The sequence below is a fragment of the Punica granatum genome, chromosome 3 (assembly GCF_007655135.1).
Source record: "Punica granatum isolate Tunisia-2019 chromosome 3, ASM765513v2, whole genome shotgun sequence".
Lineage (NCBI taxonomy): Eukaryota > Viridiplantae > Streptophyta > Magnoliopsida > Myrtales > Lythraceae > Punica > Punica granatum.
Window position 1 is genome coordinate 39,860,974 of NC_045129.1, and position 15,211 is coordinate 39,876,184.

General features: G+C 41.2%; 2 protein-coding genes across 14 annotated transcripts; both read right to left on the bottom strand.

Moving 5' to 3' along the window:
* Positions 1-294: 294 nt before the first annotated feature.
* Positions 295-7,357, bottom strand: LOC116200933. Of its 12 annotated transcripts, XM_031531913.1 has the most exons (16): positions 6,974-7,356; positions 6,638-6,660; positions 6,321-6,502; positions 6,039-6,113; positions 5,868-5,922; positions 5,504-5,583; positions 5,211-5,312; positions 4,768-4,822; positions 4,359-4,458; positions 3,914-4,130; positions 3,093-3,264; positions 2,955-2,992; positions 2,382-2,466; positions 1,320-2,171; positions 1,133-1,186; positions 295-800 (listed from the first exon to the last, which is right to left on the bottom strand). In XM_031531913.1, coding segments are annotated over exons 1-16 (2,133 nt in total). In that variant the 5' UTR covers positions 7,016-7,356; the 3' UTR covers positions 295-799. The 12 variants fall into 12 exon arrangements, with proteins under 12 accessions (XP_031387773.1, XP_031387772.1, XP_031387775.1 ...); XM_031531912.1 differs by having other exon boundaries at positions 295-874; positions 6,638-7,357; XM_031531915.1 differs by having other exon boundaries at positions 6,333-6,502; positions 6,638-7,355.
* A 3,667-nt stretch (positions 7,358-11,024) lies between these two features.
* On the bottom strand, positions 11,025-15,078 carry LOC116199390 (trans-cinnamate 4-monooxygenase). 2 transcript variants are annotated; one of them, XM_031529726.1, is made up of 4 exons: positions 14,069-15,078; positions 13,612-13,745; positions 12,656-12,704; positions 11,078-11,938 (listed from the first exon to the last, which is right to left on the bottom strand). In XM_031529726.1, exons 1-4 carry the CDS (start codon positions 14,851-14,853, stop codon positions 11,692-11,694), a joined length of 1,215 nt encoding a protein of 404 aa, XP_031385586.1. In that variant the 5' UTR covers positions 14,854-15,078; the 3' UTR covers positions 11,078-11,691. The 2 variants fall into 2 exon arrangements, with proteins under 2 accessions (XP_031385585.1, XP_031385586.1); XM_031529725.1 differs by lacking the exon at positions 12,656-12,704 and having other exon boundaries at positions 11,025-11,938; positions 14,069-14,853.
* Positions 15,079-15,211: the final 133 nt, after the last annotated feature.

Genomic DNA, 15,211 nt, shown 5'->3' on the forward strand with positions numbered 1-15,211 from the left:
GATAAAGGGTCAAATGGAAAAGTTGAAAGGTGATTTATGAGTTTATAAGAGACATGGTCCAACAATCTATTTGACGTAATCTTTTAAATTGCGGATTTACTCAAATACAGATAGCCCGTGGATTTTCCAACAAGCCTAAATTGCCAAATCCCCTCCCCGGGGCAATTATACTCCGACGCAGTTATAGTATTTGTAATAATAAATTATAATAAGCAGTTGCACTCATAAGTTGGTACCACTCATGTTGCACTTGCATGCATGGGACTCTTTAAGGTGAAAGGCACAACCCAAACGTAGGTACAACTCATGTTTCATCGAAATTTGCTCATCAATGCATACATGTTCACATATTAGCGAACCTGTTCAGTATCAATACGGACTAGAGACCAACAGAATGTTGACGAATGTAGCCTAGCCCCTCAAACGAGAGATGCACGAGGATATAGCAAATTATTAACGAAACCTTTTCTGTATCGGAAAAGAACGAAAGCCTGTTTTCTGCTGGATAAACCATTCAAGAGATGAACATTTTTCTAGTGCAAATTAAAACCACTGAAGGTATCCCTTCCTGCATATGGCAGTCGATATTGTGGTTTTGCCCCATCCTGACTGACTCCACCAAATTTACAAAGTGTCCCAAAACATCGCATTGAGACAGGATACAGACAGATGGACGCATAAAACAAGGAAATGCCGGACCCTCTCATACAGGTTCCGGTTAAGAATCTCCATTTGCATCATCATCATCATCATATTTACTTCTTTGGGGAACTCTGCATGGCCGCCTACCTCAATATTTTCTGCACACAAAAGTTGAAGGACACAGCTTTCAAGCATCATCCCCTTGTGGAATGAGCCACTGCCAATTTTGCTTCTACAAATAAAGTGAAATAGAACCCCTCAACTATTATTAAGCGCAAGGAGTGCACTCAAACAGCAAATTCACTAGGAATTTGATTTCAGAGTTAAAGTAACTTTGATTTTGATTTTGATTATGGAAAAGGACAAATGTGATGGTATTATAAATTTGACTTGGGAAACGTGTGTTTTTGTTGTGTAGTGGGTAGAGTTAAAATCAAAATCATGATTCTAAAATCAAACTCTGAAACCAAACGGGCCCTAACATTCATACCAGTTCTCTCCGTGTATATGATGGCCCCGCGGGGTTACTGCAACACCCAGATACCTGGAAAACCACATGGTAACTTCTTCATTGCACAGGTTCATTTCAAATCTTATGACTAAAACTGCCTGGGAAAACAAAGACTAACAGGAAGCCGTGGCCAATGAAAAGTTAAAACAGAGTAAACGAAACATACTTCTTTTGATCAGTGGTCTTGAACTCTCGGGTAGATATTCCTGCAGAAGACATCTTTTCACTGCAGCCTGCGTGACAAGCTGTTTTCACATCCCTCATTGCACCTGAAGCCTCATCTTTCACTTGGTTGATATCAACTGAGACATGATCATCACCTGACTGTCCATTCTCAGTGGACAAGCAATCTTTCGCTCCGAAAGCTTCACTCTTGACTTGAAACTCTTCAAATTGCTCAGGCAGGAAATTTGGTACATTTTCTCCACCAGCTCTCTCCTTCATTGACATCTCTCCACCAGAGCCAGCAACATGAGACAAGTTTGAAGCCATGTAATTTATCTCAGCATAAAGAGAATCAAATGCCGAGTCAGATCCATCTTTGGGAAGACAATGGAAATTGTGGTAGTTAAATTGTTCGAATATCTTGTCACATCCAAATGTGGCAGAAATGAAACGGCTGGAATGCTGACAGCTGACAGAATCTGGATAATGCTCAGACTGATCAAAGGGCAATTGGTCATCTGCACTGAAGTCAATCTCACGATATGCATTGATGGAATCTACATTCCAAGGGCTGACGCATGGGCATGCAGCCCTTTTCTTTCTGGCTCCATGGATGGAGCTAAAATCTGAATCTACAGGAAGAGCTCTTCCTTGCAACCAATTGCTTTCATAGAACAACTTCTTCTTCAGGTGCACACTTGAGTCCAGGTGTGTTTTTGATTTGAATGGAAATGACAGCTCTTCATGATCCGCTAATTTAGGCATGTTAGTTCCAAGCCAAGCAGCGTGGGCAAGTTTGTTACCTGGATGCCTTAAACCGGCGTCGGGGGCAGCAGCATTGGGCATGTTGCCCCTTACTAACACAAGAAGGGAAAGTATCAGTTTTCTTCTCATAAGATATTTCTACTTTGAATGACAGGGATATTTAATACTACTTTGAATAATTAAGATAACCTGCCGTGGAAGAGCATGACTCTTCACATCAAAAACTTAGAGATATTGGAAAAGTTAGTCAACTCAGAAACTGACAGAAGTTATTTGAGAAAAAGAAAGATATTCTTACCTCTTTGAGCTCAAACTATCTTTTGGCTCTTCCATCACTGTGCATGACCGATCTATATCTGCAAAAAATTTACGTGCAGAAGATTCTGACAGCCATTGTAAAAATACAGTTTAGGTCATAAACAGATCTTCAACAAATGCGTCCACGGAGATTCCATTTAAAAGGGGGTTAAAAGAGCATAAACAATTCGCCGCTGGAAAGAAAGTCAGGGAAGCACCACATGATATATTGGATAGGCTTGAGAAGAAACCAATCTCTATTATACAAACCAACTCATCATGACCCCAGAGAGAGAGAGAGAGAGAGAGGGAATAAAAACTTCACCCGTCCAATTATCAGGAATCTAAACATGCACCCAACATGATATTAAGGACACACATATGAATTACGGCCTCCTGGACACCTCTTTTCAACAGTATCCATAGTCTTTTACATAGAAGATAGAAGATAGAAGATGGCAGGTATACTGGCTAATCATCTTATGGAAAGCCCTAAGAAACATTCTATTGTAAGCTAATAAAAGACAAGTAGAAGTTATTTTACTTATATATCAAGAAAGAGACTAGGGAACACCTGGCTTGCTGAAGTTGTCTGTAGCTTTAGGAGTATCCCTGCATTGATTGCAAATTCATCAAATAATGTTCGGAAGGTAAAAAATTTAACTTAGTTTCCACCGAATAAAAAAAAAAGAAATTCACTTCAGCAACCCACCTTTTCTTCAGTAAGTGAACATTATTAAAAGCATGGTCAAATGGTCCCTGATTTCGATGATGTGTTCTTGTATAGTCACCAGATATATTATCCCATTTGAACAGACAGTCTATAGATGATACTTTGCGACTTTTTCCATAAGAGAGATCATCATCAGAGGAGACACGCGGGGCTGGTATTAGAAGCAGATCTTGTCAATCCTCATCAAAGAAAAAGAATGAAAGAGAAAAGGGAAGAATGGTAATAGCCTAATAGCCCAGCAGAACGAGGGTCTCTGTGATACTAATGGCAAGATAATCAAATTTCTTTAGTTTTAGCTTTCGATGCCTATGTTCTTCCTTGCATTCTTTGATCTAGGACTATGGTGATATATTTCCCACGGCTAAAACAACAGCATCCTTATCTACCCATATAATCTGGAATTGTAATCCCATGTTTACAACGAGGAAAATGGAAAATATTTTAAAATGAATCGCCAGAGAAAACTGGATTTTACCATGCATGACCATGGTTAATTGATATTCACTTGCTCCTTTACCTAGATTGTTCAATTATTACCATGCTGGCTTAGAGAGTGTACCCTGATTTTGGTATCACTCAGTTGAGAAAATTTTCTTTCTTATGAAAACCTAATGCTATCAAATAGAATTAGATTAGGACCTTCATTGGATAAGTATGGTTCTTTCAGTAAAACCAACTAGAATCGAATGTCAATGACACTTGTATTATAGAAGTGCGGAAAATCTCTTGCTACGCTCTAGTAAACAAAAGAATACTACTGGGGAATGAAATACAAAATATAAATTTTGATAAAGACTTACCATCCCATATATTTTTGCTGATGTTATCAGTGCCGCCATAGGATTTCCCACAACAAGATGAAAGCTTTTGTCTGCTGACATCCAGATTATGTTCGAAACTATCCAAAAATCCTGATGTCTCCTGCTCAGGAATGCTGAATGAATTCCAAGTTTGTTGTGAAAAGCTAGATCTTGGACTGAGGCTGCAGGCTACATTAACATCTGGAATACTTAAATCCTGCAGGAAAGACATTACAATTGACATCAACTAGTCTCAAATTTCATCACGGAGTCTTATAAATAGAATAATACGGACCTCTGACCAGAATAATCTACTATATAAATTACTGAAAAGGAAAACAAGTAGACTGCAGTTGCAAAACTAGTTGGTATGCATGATGCTAGGTGGTAAACAGCTGAAGCAAATAATCCTGTTAAATGGGAAACGCAGATCAGAAAGCCATACCACTTCACATCTGGATCCATATGGTGCATGACTACCGTCTGCAAAAAAATTGCAATCGCTAGGATTGTTTGATGGTGAGAAAACACTATTGGAAAAAGTTCTGCCGTCAAAGAGATTCTGAATTAGCTGCAAGCAACAATGACTTGCAAAACGAGAAAAATGTATACTTTTTTGTGCTGTTGCACTTGGATTTCTCAAGCAAACAACAAGAGCACATCCTCGGCAATCACCTCAAGCATACACGAGAACATTTTGACAATGGAAATAAATCTAGACTGGGTATAATAAGTAAACAACAATAATCAGTAAGCTGCTCAATAATTCCTCTTAATACATGTTTTCCATATCTCTCCAAATTCTAAGTTAAAATTGAGTGCTTGCATTTGCTCAACATAAGAATCCTTACTACCTGCTTTGGTGGTGCCGTGACTGAATTGGTGTTTCTGTAGCCACTCTACCTAAGCCTGACAATAGAGGAAATATTTGGAATATATTACTAGTACTTTTGAATAATATAGATATATTTCTGTAACATGCTAACCCAAAGCTAGTCCTCAAATGAAAGATGCCGCATTGGCAATACATAAAACTGAAGCATGAGATCTTTTTTTTTTTTTAGTAAGGCATGCATTCCACTACTTAGCTCAGTAATTGTCTTACATCTCATTTCTCGCTGGACAACATACAGTTAGAAAATTCTGCAGCAAATCTTCTCCTAGTTGAAGCAGGCAATAGCGAATTAAATTATGAGCTATATTCTTGGATATTATATGCAGTATCAGGGGTACAATCCAAAGCTATAGCATGCTCTGTCAAGCAAATGAGTAAATTCAGCATTCGAACAAACAGAACCTGTACCATCTACTGAGAAAGCCACGTGATCTTCATTTACTTGCTTGACTTCCGGGTTTTGATTGGACCCATCATCCCCAAGAAGATCCAGGACTGACATATCTGGAAAGGACAAAGTAAAAAGAAAAAACAATTTATTACTATATGCAGGGAGCCCATTTTACTGCGTCATGCATAAGCAAAAAATCTTAAATCTTAACATTGTTCAGCAAAAAGCTAGCGGCACAGGCATTGGAAAAGAAAAGAAAAGAAAAAGGGGGGGAGGAAATCCAAGGGGACAACTAACAACTTACTTGCTTCAGGGAATATCTCCCATCGATCCATCTCTTCACCAATTCTTTTGCCTGGGCCAGCAGGAGCTCCAAAACCAACTCTGTGAGAGATAACATACATTATTCAATTATAGAAAGAAAAGCACATACTTTAAGAAAATCATCATGGCTGTGAAGGTTATGGGGGGCAGCCATTGGAATCTGATACTTCAGAAACAGAGATGAATCAGGAACTTTGACATCATATCATTTGTAAACAAGCACGAGCAATCACCTGTCACCCTTCCCCTTTTGTTGTATTAAGGATGACAAGTTAAGAATGCCTTAGTCGAGCAGGAAAGACAATGTAATTTGATATAATCAGACGCATGAATTTCAAACTCACTTGTTGATATCCTTTTCAGAAAATGCAGTCTCAACATTGTGTGGAGATGCAGGACCTGATTCAACATAAAAAAAGCCCGAGCTAAATAAAGGATTAGAAGAGTAAACGGGATCAACTTAGGAAATAAATTTAATACTTGTGCGTCAAAATTGTGCCAAAACTTCTGTGTACCTGCTCTCTTCAACTCCTTGGAGCATATACGAGCATCCGTACTTGCAATAGTTGGATCATGTGCAGTAGGCATCTCTGTTAAGATGGTAAAAACCTGTATGGTTGAGCATATTGATTTACAGAAGAATGAGCGGAGTACCCAAAAAAAAAAAATCGACTGACTGCAAAGCTATTTTTCGTCAAAAATAGCATGATATGTGATGCTACTACATGACATATACGAGAAAAGAAAATCTGTTTTGCGTCAGCAGGCGTGTGATGTTTCAGATGCTAATTACTAATCATCTGGATGACCTGATCTATGCTGCTGTTGATTAGTTGAAAAATTTAGAAAGCTGAGGATATCCAGTGATCGACAACGCTCTTCCTGCTGTTCGCCATATCTAACCATTCCATCATCGAAGTTGTCCAGACCGGCCGTCTGCTGCTGTCGCCTTTTCTTTTGCTCAAAGTATTGCTTCTGCCTGATTGAAGATTCGTGGCGAATAAACTCACAGCGAATTTGCTGATAAATATGTTACTTACAGCTCCACGAAAGAGCTCTGCAACTATCAACAGAAAGAGAAGAAACAGACAGAGAGAGGACGGAGTTACGGTACCTCTTCTGCGTGGACTTCCTGGACTGTTGTTTTCCCCGGTCAGCACAATCATCGAGAGTGACCATGGGCAGTGGAAATGCACGCGTTTTCAGAACAACACAACAATGACAATTCCGAATATCGGCACAACTGTAATGACTGGATCGATGCTTTAGAACGAAAATAGTGGATCTAATCTACTGGACGGAACTGATGAATATGGTCGATTTTGCACGGAAGGTAATCTCAGGGAAGTTTAGCTAGAGCACACACGGACAGCAGAAGCATCGTAGAGGAACTCTCAAGGAAAGGAAATCTGAAGGAGCGAGGGAGAAGATCACTGATCACAATACATACAGTGGTTACTTTCCGACGCGATCCCCCCATCCACTGCAACATCTCGGCGCTGATCCCGAAGTGGAGTCTGACCGTGCGACTGTGAGTGCGGAATCTCTCATGCCCTCATCTCGCCTCATCTCATTTTAAAAGATCTTCTTTTTCGCCAAAAAGAAAAATAGAAAAAAGAGGGTGGGATGGTGGGCTGCACTGGAGATGGGACTACTGAGGATTCGGTAGTTAGGAGGCCCTTCCTTTCCAGTACCGCAAAATTTTCGGCTGCCGCCAAAAATTGAATGCGACCAATGACCATATGCCCATATATATTTAGATATATAGCCCATAGGTCATCTTTGGTCTCTAGAATATGGCGGATTTCGAAAATCCTAAACTTGTATTTGGTGACGGCAGGATGGGACGGGGGACAATTAGGGAAGGGGTGAATCGGGACAATACTTTGTGCTAAATAACGTTATTGTTCCTAATATGATTTCAAATTTTCGAAACCTACCACTCAACATAAGAACAGGGGAGAGGGATGGCAGCCACCTGACATCAGCCGCCACCACGCCCTAAGGGTTACCAGCAACCTCAGAACTACCACCGACCATGGTCGTCTCTCGGGAGAGAGTGATAGTAAGGAGATCGGGGCCATCACAACTGAATCAAGGTTGCACGTTGATCTTTTATGACTACATGCGGCCTTAATTGAGGCTATGCTGGCTAGATTTGAGCCACTGCAACCCCAATTTTACTTTCTAAAGAGAGATGACTAAAGGTAGTAAGGGTCCGACACGGCGACACCTACCACCGCTGCCCTCCCTTAATATCTAGATTTTGCTATCTTTTTTTTTTCCTTCATGATTTCAAAATTTATTATTTTTTAAAAAGTTAAAAATATTTATTTCAAAGGATAATTTTAATATCCTACTCTTAAATCCAAATACATTTCAAACACTTTATTAGAATATCATAACTCATGGGATTTTTAAAATCTCATTTCACTCCGCCTCGGTAATGGAGGCCCCACGCTGGCCACCATTGCCTCGGTTGAGGTGGCCATATTTTGTAAAGTCAAAATAGGAACAAGGGCATTTACCATTTTTGTTTTTGAGTCAATTAGTTACGGGGCACCAGCTGAGAGTGCTTAAGGGCCCAACCCAGGCCCAGTAGTCTCCCGACTCTCCCTCCCCATCTTTAGTTCTTATCTAATACGAGAAAGGAGGCCCATCGTGCCCGTCGCCCAAATATTCGTCATTTCTTCTACAGTAATCCTGCGCTGATTATATATATATATATATATATTATTTCTTTGGGTGGATTCGCTGATTATATATTTAAACATGTACTGTATATTTAAAAAAACTGTACTGTAACGTAGTCTTCTCTTTTCCTTCCCTACTAGAGAGATGGTCCATATTATGCACGGTCATCAATATCCACTAATTATAGATGATAAAATATAGATGTGAATGATATTATTTAGTTATTATTAAGTAATGGTATGTCATCAAAGTTAGAAATTTATATAATTGATATATACTCATTAAAATAATGATTACATCTTATATTTGAAAAAGGAAGAAATATTTGCTTTATTCATTTGATATTGCTGGTTGATAAGATTGTGCGCTGGCCATCTCAAAATAAGTTAAAAGATGAATTATGTGTGTGTATATGGGTACTACATATATTATATATGCCTCTTCCATTTCATACGAGCAATAATAAATTGTTCTAGTTGTACATTGTTTACATTTCATTATTTTGGTGAGATGTCAAATATTATTCAATTAAAATTTTATTGTTGACTCTATGTGATTTTTTTTTTTGCAGTTGATAGGGGGCCGAAGTCCGAGGACAAAACAGAAAGCAAATATACAAATAACTAAATCGAACAAAAACGGGGTAAGGCAGCCCCAATAATATCTCCAGCAAGTAAAGCTCTAACTTCCGGCGGTGGAATATGTTGAATGTGTAACCCCAAGGGTAGGCTAAGTGACCATCGTGCCATCCAATCCGCTACAGAATTCCCTTCCCGGTACTGATGACTGACTTCAACCTGCCAGTCACGCTCAAGCCACGAACGAATCTCCCGAACTATGGTTCTCAATTGTGGTGCTCTCGGCCCACTACCAACGATGAGACGAGTGACTAATAAAGAGTCAACTTCCAATACAACAAGCTGATAACCGATCTCCCATGCCAGCTCCAATCCTGAAAGCACTCCCCATAACTCCGCCACTACTGCCGTTGCAATCCCAACATTTCTCGCAAAACCCGCGATCCAGACACCATCCTCCTTCCGAAGGACTCCTCCCGCTCCTGCTGGACCCGGATTCCCTTTCGAGGCTCCATCCGTGTTTAACTTGATCCACCCACGTGAAGGTCGATTCCAACCCACGAGTTGCCAGTCTCTAACAGTTCTGCGAACTACAACCTGATCCTGCCATCCTACAGAGAAGGACTCGGCCGCCCGAAGAATGGACACATGCGCATCTTGCGGCCTAGAAAAGGTTTGGTCAAAAATTGACTTATTTCTCCACGACCACATAAGCCAGCAACCCACGCCAAACACCACTGCCCATGAGATACCCTTCTGATTTTTTACCTTAATACTCAAATTTTGCACCAGCCAATTATTCAAAGGCACAGAGAAGAAGGATTGCCACATGGAGCGCGGTATTAGCTGCTTCCAGACCGCACAAGACAAAGAACAATCTCGTAGAACATGGAGAGTATTTTCCATAGCAATATTACAACTAGCACACAGCGAGGATGAAGCTAAATTTCTTTTTACCCGATGTTCATTTGTAAGCAATCGGTCATGCCCGGCGAGCCAGAGGTACGAACGGATCCTTTGTGGTCCATCCCACTGCCATATAATTTTCCACAAATTTTCTGGGTGTAGACTAGATCTCGGGCATAGTAACAAATACGCAGATGAGACTAAAAACGAGCCTGAAGCCTCCTTCGACCAAAACAAGAAGTCAGTCTCCATGCTAGCCTTCGGTGGCACCACCGCTGCTACCTTCAACATCGAAGAGTGATCCAACCAATCCGAGAATACGTTCCAATTCCAGCTGCCACTGACATCTACAAAATCCGCCACTGGTCGGCCTCGCAGATCTGCGGGCACCTCCCTTCGCGACAAATCTAATAACGGTCGACAATTAGGAATCCAACTGTCCTCCCAGAACCAGGCCCTATCACCACGATTGACGGCCCACGTAGCACCTTCCGAAACCTGATTCCAAGCCCGCGCAATTGCTTTCCATAGCCATGAATCTTGGGGCGAAATCTTTAACTTCAAACCCTCATCTACACGCCCCACATACTTCTGTGTAAGTACCCGTACCCAAAAAGCCTCCTTTTCAGTCAATAGACCCCAACCCAATTTAGCCAGAAATGCGTCGTTAGCCTGCCTGAGTCTTCATAGTCCCAAGCCACCTTCGACCACAGGCCGTGTAAGGGTCTCCCAGCCTACCAAGTGAAGCTTCCTTTGATCGGCCAAGTGACCCCATATAAAATTCCTGCAAATACGTTCTAATTCATCACAGATTGATGCTGGGAATATTAGAACCTGCATTGAATAATAAGGGATGGTTTGAATTACTGTTCGGGCAAGAGTGATCCTGCCTGCTAATGACAAAGATCTACTCTCCCATCCTTCTAATCTAGCTCGGACCCTCTTAATCACAGACTCTATGTGATTTTAACTTAATAATTTTTTGAGATCTTGCGCGTGCAACGCGTACTTCTATACTAGTCATTTATAAAAAGTTTGAGTCTTCTCTTCGTGGTTCTCACATAGGTGCACATGCACTCATCGGTCTAGTAGTGTTTTATATATTTTGATTTTTAAATGAAAACAAAAATGTTGGTGCAGTGTAATTGCTGGTTTTTTTTATACTCTCATATTCAAAATCTCATTGGACCCTAACTAATTCAGTTCGAGCCGAGTCTACTCACTATGGATAAATAAGCACCGTAATTTTTGCAAATTAATTTCTCAAACATTTCCATTTTGACATGTCAAAAGAACGAAATAAGTTTGATGCAGTCGAAAGAATTTATTGGCAAATTGCTCAACAACAGGTTTCCTTCTGAAATCACAAGGCACAGTTCGCAAATTTACAAGTTAAATAAAATTCAACCAATTCCAAACAGAGAGTAAAGTAACAGTAACAATGCGGGTGCAACGAAACGATCATCATCATATTGAGATGGGGTTACCGTATGTGACCATCATCATCTCATCGCAGTATCATAAGGTTTTGGGCTCAAAATCCACATTAGGCCACTATATAAAGTACTGATCAACGGTTGGGAATTGAGGAAGCGCATGCAGGCTGATAGATATTATTCGAAGTCGGTCATTTTTTTTTTAGAAGGATCTTGGCTTCAGGACGATGGTGGAGTGCTTCAGTATGTGCAAGCTGAACTGGCCTCCCTTCTCGGCGGTATCAATCTTGGACTGCTCCGGCGGGGGGAGCAACTCGAAGTTCTGGACCAGCCGTCCCAGGGTGATGCCAAGGATGGGGAGAGCGAGGATGATGCCTGGGCAGCTTCTCCTCCCAACGCCGAAGGGGAGGTAACGAAAGTCGTTACCATTGGCGTCCACCTTGGACTCCTCCTCCAGGAACCTCTCAGGGCGGAACTGGTCGGGGTTCTTCCAGTGAGCAGGGTTGTTGGCAAGCCACCACGCATTGACGAGGATTTTGCTCTCAGCGGGGATGTCATAGCCACTGAGCTTGGCATCGTGGAGGTTCATGTGGGGGACAAGCAGCGGGATGGCCATGCGCAGCCTCAGCGTCTCCTTGATCACAGCCTGCAGGTACGGCAGCTTGGGAGTGTCTGGCTCTGTGATCTGCACTCCAGGCCCCAGGACGGTGTCCAGCTCCTGCCTCAGCTTCCTCTGGATCTCCGGGTGGTTCACCAGCTCCGCTATTCCCCACTCTATCGACCACAGCGTTGTCTCTATAGCTGTGTTCATTCATAATCAGTACGTACGTTAGTTAATTCATCAGCCACCCAGCCATCCCATCCCCGGCCATATGTTCAATTCATTCATCAGTAATATAATTCTTTAATTAATTTCACCAATCGATCAACACCTATCAAAACATGCCACGGTCAGTATCAGGTCTTCTAATTAACTTTTTTTGCTTGAACGCAACTAATTAATTATTCTAATATAATGATGCTTCTATTATATAATATTTCATTTACTGCTGTACAGTACTGCACAAGGTAATATATACACATATATATATATATAGAGACGTGGTTCAGGGGTCAGGTGGAGTTTAAAAAGGGAAGGGAGAGGGACCTATGTGTATTTGATTTTAAAATTAAATAGAGTTGAATTTTGATTTTGATTGAATTGTAATGATTGTATTGTTAAATTATGAGAAAAAATATAAAAATATAATAAATTAATGATTATATTATTGAATTGTGAAAAAAGTAATAGATAGTGAGAGAATTTAATATTAAAAATTGAATCGAATTGTTAAAATATTAAAAAAAAGAAAAAATTAATAATTATATTGTTAATTTTTGTTGTATATTGAGTAAAATTAAAATTTTAAAAACGTGATTGTAAAATGAAACGGAGCCACTTTGTGATAGGTTTTGGGTGGATCGGATAGTGATGGTAATGACAATCTTACTCAACCAACAACCGTACGAGATGCCTACCTCTGACCTAACTCGGCAAGAAACATTTCAGGCTTGCGTGGCCTCCTTCCTACCAACAAAAAAATAATAATAAATTCAACAAGAAACGTTACACCTAACCCGCTGGCTTATTATTATTATTTTATCATTATCAGTGCTTTTTTTTTTTGCTGGAATCAATAGTATCAGCGCTTGTGTATTTCTTGTTCTAATTACATTACCGCCATATAAAAGTCTTACCTTAGCTGCCCTAGACCTTGGAGTGGTCTTTATATATACTTATTCAACATGTGGCCGCTTACACGCCCTTACACTTCCATATATCAGGTCTCAAAATTCTCAAACTTATGAGAGGAAGAAAACCACATCTTACGAAAGAGCTAATAAATAAATAGTTACAATTATTCTGTTGCCAGATACGGCGTCTGGATTCTATATATGTGCACATATGACAGATCACATATTTGATCGATACCAAGATGGTATCCAATATTTATTTATTGATCATCTGTTACCTTTTTCTGTATATATCAATAACCATTGCAGCTAATAGAACAAATAAATGGCCCATATGATATAATTGATTAGGCAAAAGGGACCCGATCGAAATGCCTACAAGAAAATTTCAATCTAAACAAGAACCTTCCATGGAAATAGCGATAAGAAATAGATAGGCAGGTAGAGCAACGTCATCCCAACAGTAATTACTTTTCTAACACGTAAGAAAAGCCTACATACGTGTATATATATATATATATATATAGATGGATCCGAAATTTACCCAAAAAAGGAAAAAAAGAAAAAAAAAAGAAGGAAACCTAGGATGTGACAACCAAAAGCATGGACGGGATGCAGAAATTAATTCGATGTGAAAGCATGCAAAGCACGCATGAGGCCGGGTAAATTGAAGTTTCATTTCATTCTGAAGTCAACTTATTAAACTAAACTGGGACCAGCTTATAAGCAGAGGAACTTACCGGCTACGTTGATGTTCTCGACGATGTAAAGGACGTTGTCCTCGTTAATCTCCCCCTTTTGCTGAGCGTCCAGTATATGGTCTATCGCGCACTTCAAGCCTTCGTTGTCCATGCGCTTTGTGCTCGCAAGTTTCCTGTTAGTTTCACCAAATCCATGGCATGTTAATTAATTATCCGCACAGCAGATTGCATGGATCATGCCGGCAGGGAATTTGGGGAAAGTAGGGAAATGTCATGAAATGATGTCGAATTAATGTAGAATTTCCCATTAATATATGATGATGATGGTGAATTGAAGATTGATTGTAGCTACTTAGCAAAAAAAGAAGAAGATTGATTGTAGCTGGGCTGGTAGTGGAAGAAAGGAAATTAATTAAGTAGTTATTTAATTAATTAATAGCTAGGCTAGGCAAGGCAAGGCTGGATTTTAATAATAGTAATAATAATAATTACTTACTTCCTCTCGTCGACGAAGTAGTCCTTGAAGAGCTGCAGCCTTCTCTCCTTGACTTCCTTGCAAATCCTGAGGTAACCCCTGAGGAAGGGCCTGAGGATGGGGATGAAATCGCCATAGTTGTATTCAAAGCTCTGGGCGAGCCTGCTCCTCTCGCCGTTGAGTGCCTTGAGCTTGACGAAGAGAGAGTCATCCTCGCTCTCGAACCGGCGGTCAAACATGATGCGGTACATGTTGTTGTACATCATCAGCTGCAGCCGCCTCCTCAGCACGATCCCCGTGGTGGCAGAGTCCGGGTTTTTCCGGACATCCTCGACCACCCGGGCGGCCTCCTCCTCCCAGCCAAACCGGTATTGCTGGACCACCTTGTTGGTGAAGAAGGGGACGGTCATGATGCGCCTCATCTTCCTCCAGTGCTCCCCATAAACCGTGAACACCATGTCCTGGCCCTTGCCGGTGAAGATGTCAAAGACGACGTTGCGAGTGCGGGAACCGAACTCGACCCCCTGGGTGTGGAGGACATCCTTGGCGAGGTCAGGGGAGGAGACGACCACGAGGTTGCGCTGGCCCATGCGGAGGAGGCATATGTCGCCAAACTTCTTGGCGAGGTCGGTGAGGTTGCGGTGGTTGAGGTCATCCCCGACCTGGAGCCAGTTTCCGAAGATGGGGACAGGGAGGGGGCCAGGAGGCAGCTTGAAGCGCTTACCCCGCAGCTTGGAAACGGTGATGGCAATCACGGCGGCGAAGAAGAGGGCGAGGAGGGTCTTCTCCAGGAGGAGGAGATCCATGATTTGCTTCTCTAATTTAATCACCGGCTATTTGTGCGTGCAATACGATATGGAGATGGACTAATATGGAAGAAATTAATTAAGAGGGGGAGGGGGTGTGGAGCCGTGGAGGTAATTGATTAGAGAAGGACAGGAAGGAAAAGTTAGGAAGAGAAGTGGGTGAGAGTCAGAAATTAAGAAGGCTGTGAGGAAAGGGAATGGATTGGGGGTTTTATAAATAAGCCGACGAGGGAGGGGAAGGAGAGTGGTTGATGTTTGGGCATTTGCTTGATTATTGATGGAATATTATGGAAGCTGGGGCGGGTGGTAGGTGAAGCGTGCATGTGGCTAAGTCAGAGTTGGGAGGAGAGTTGAGTAG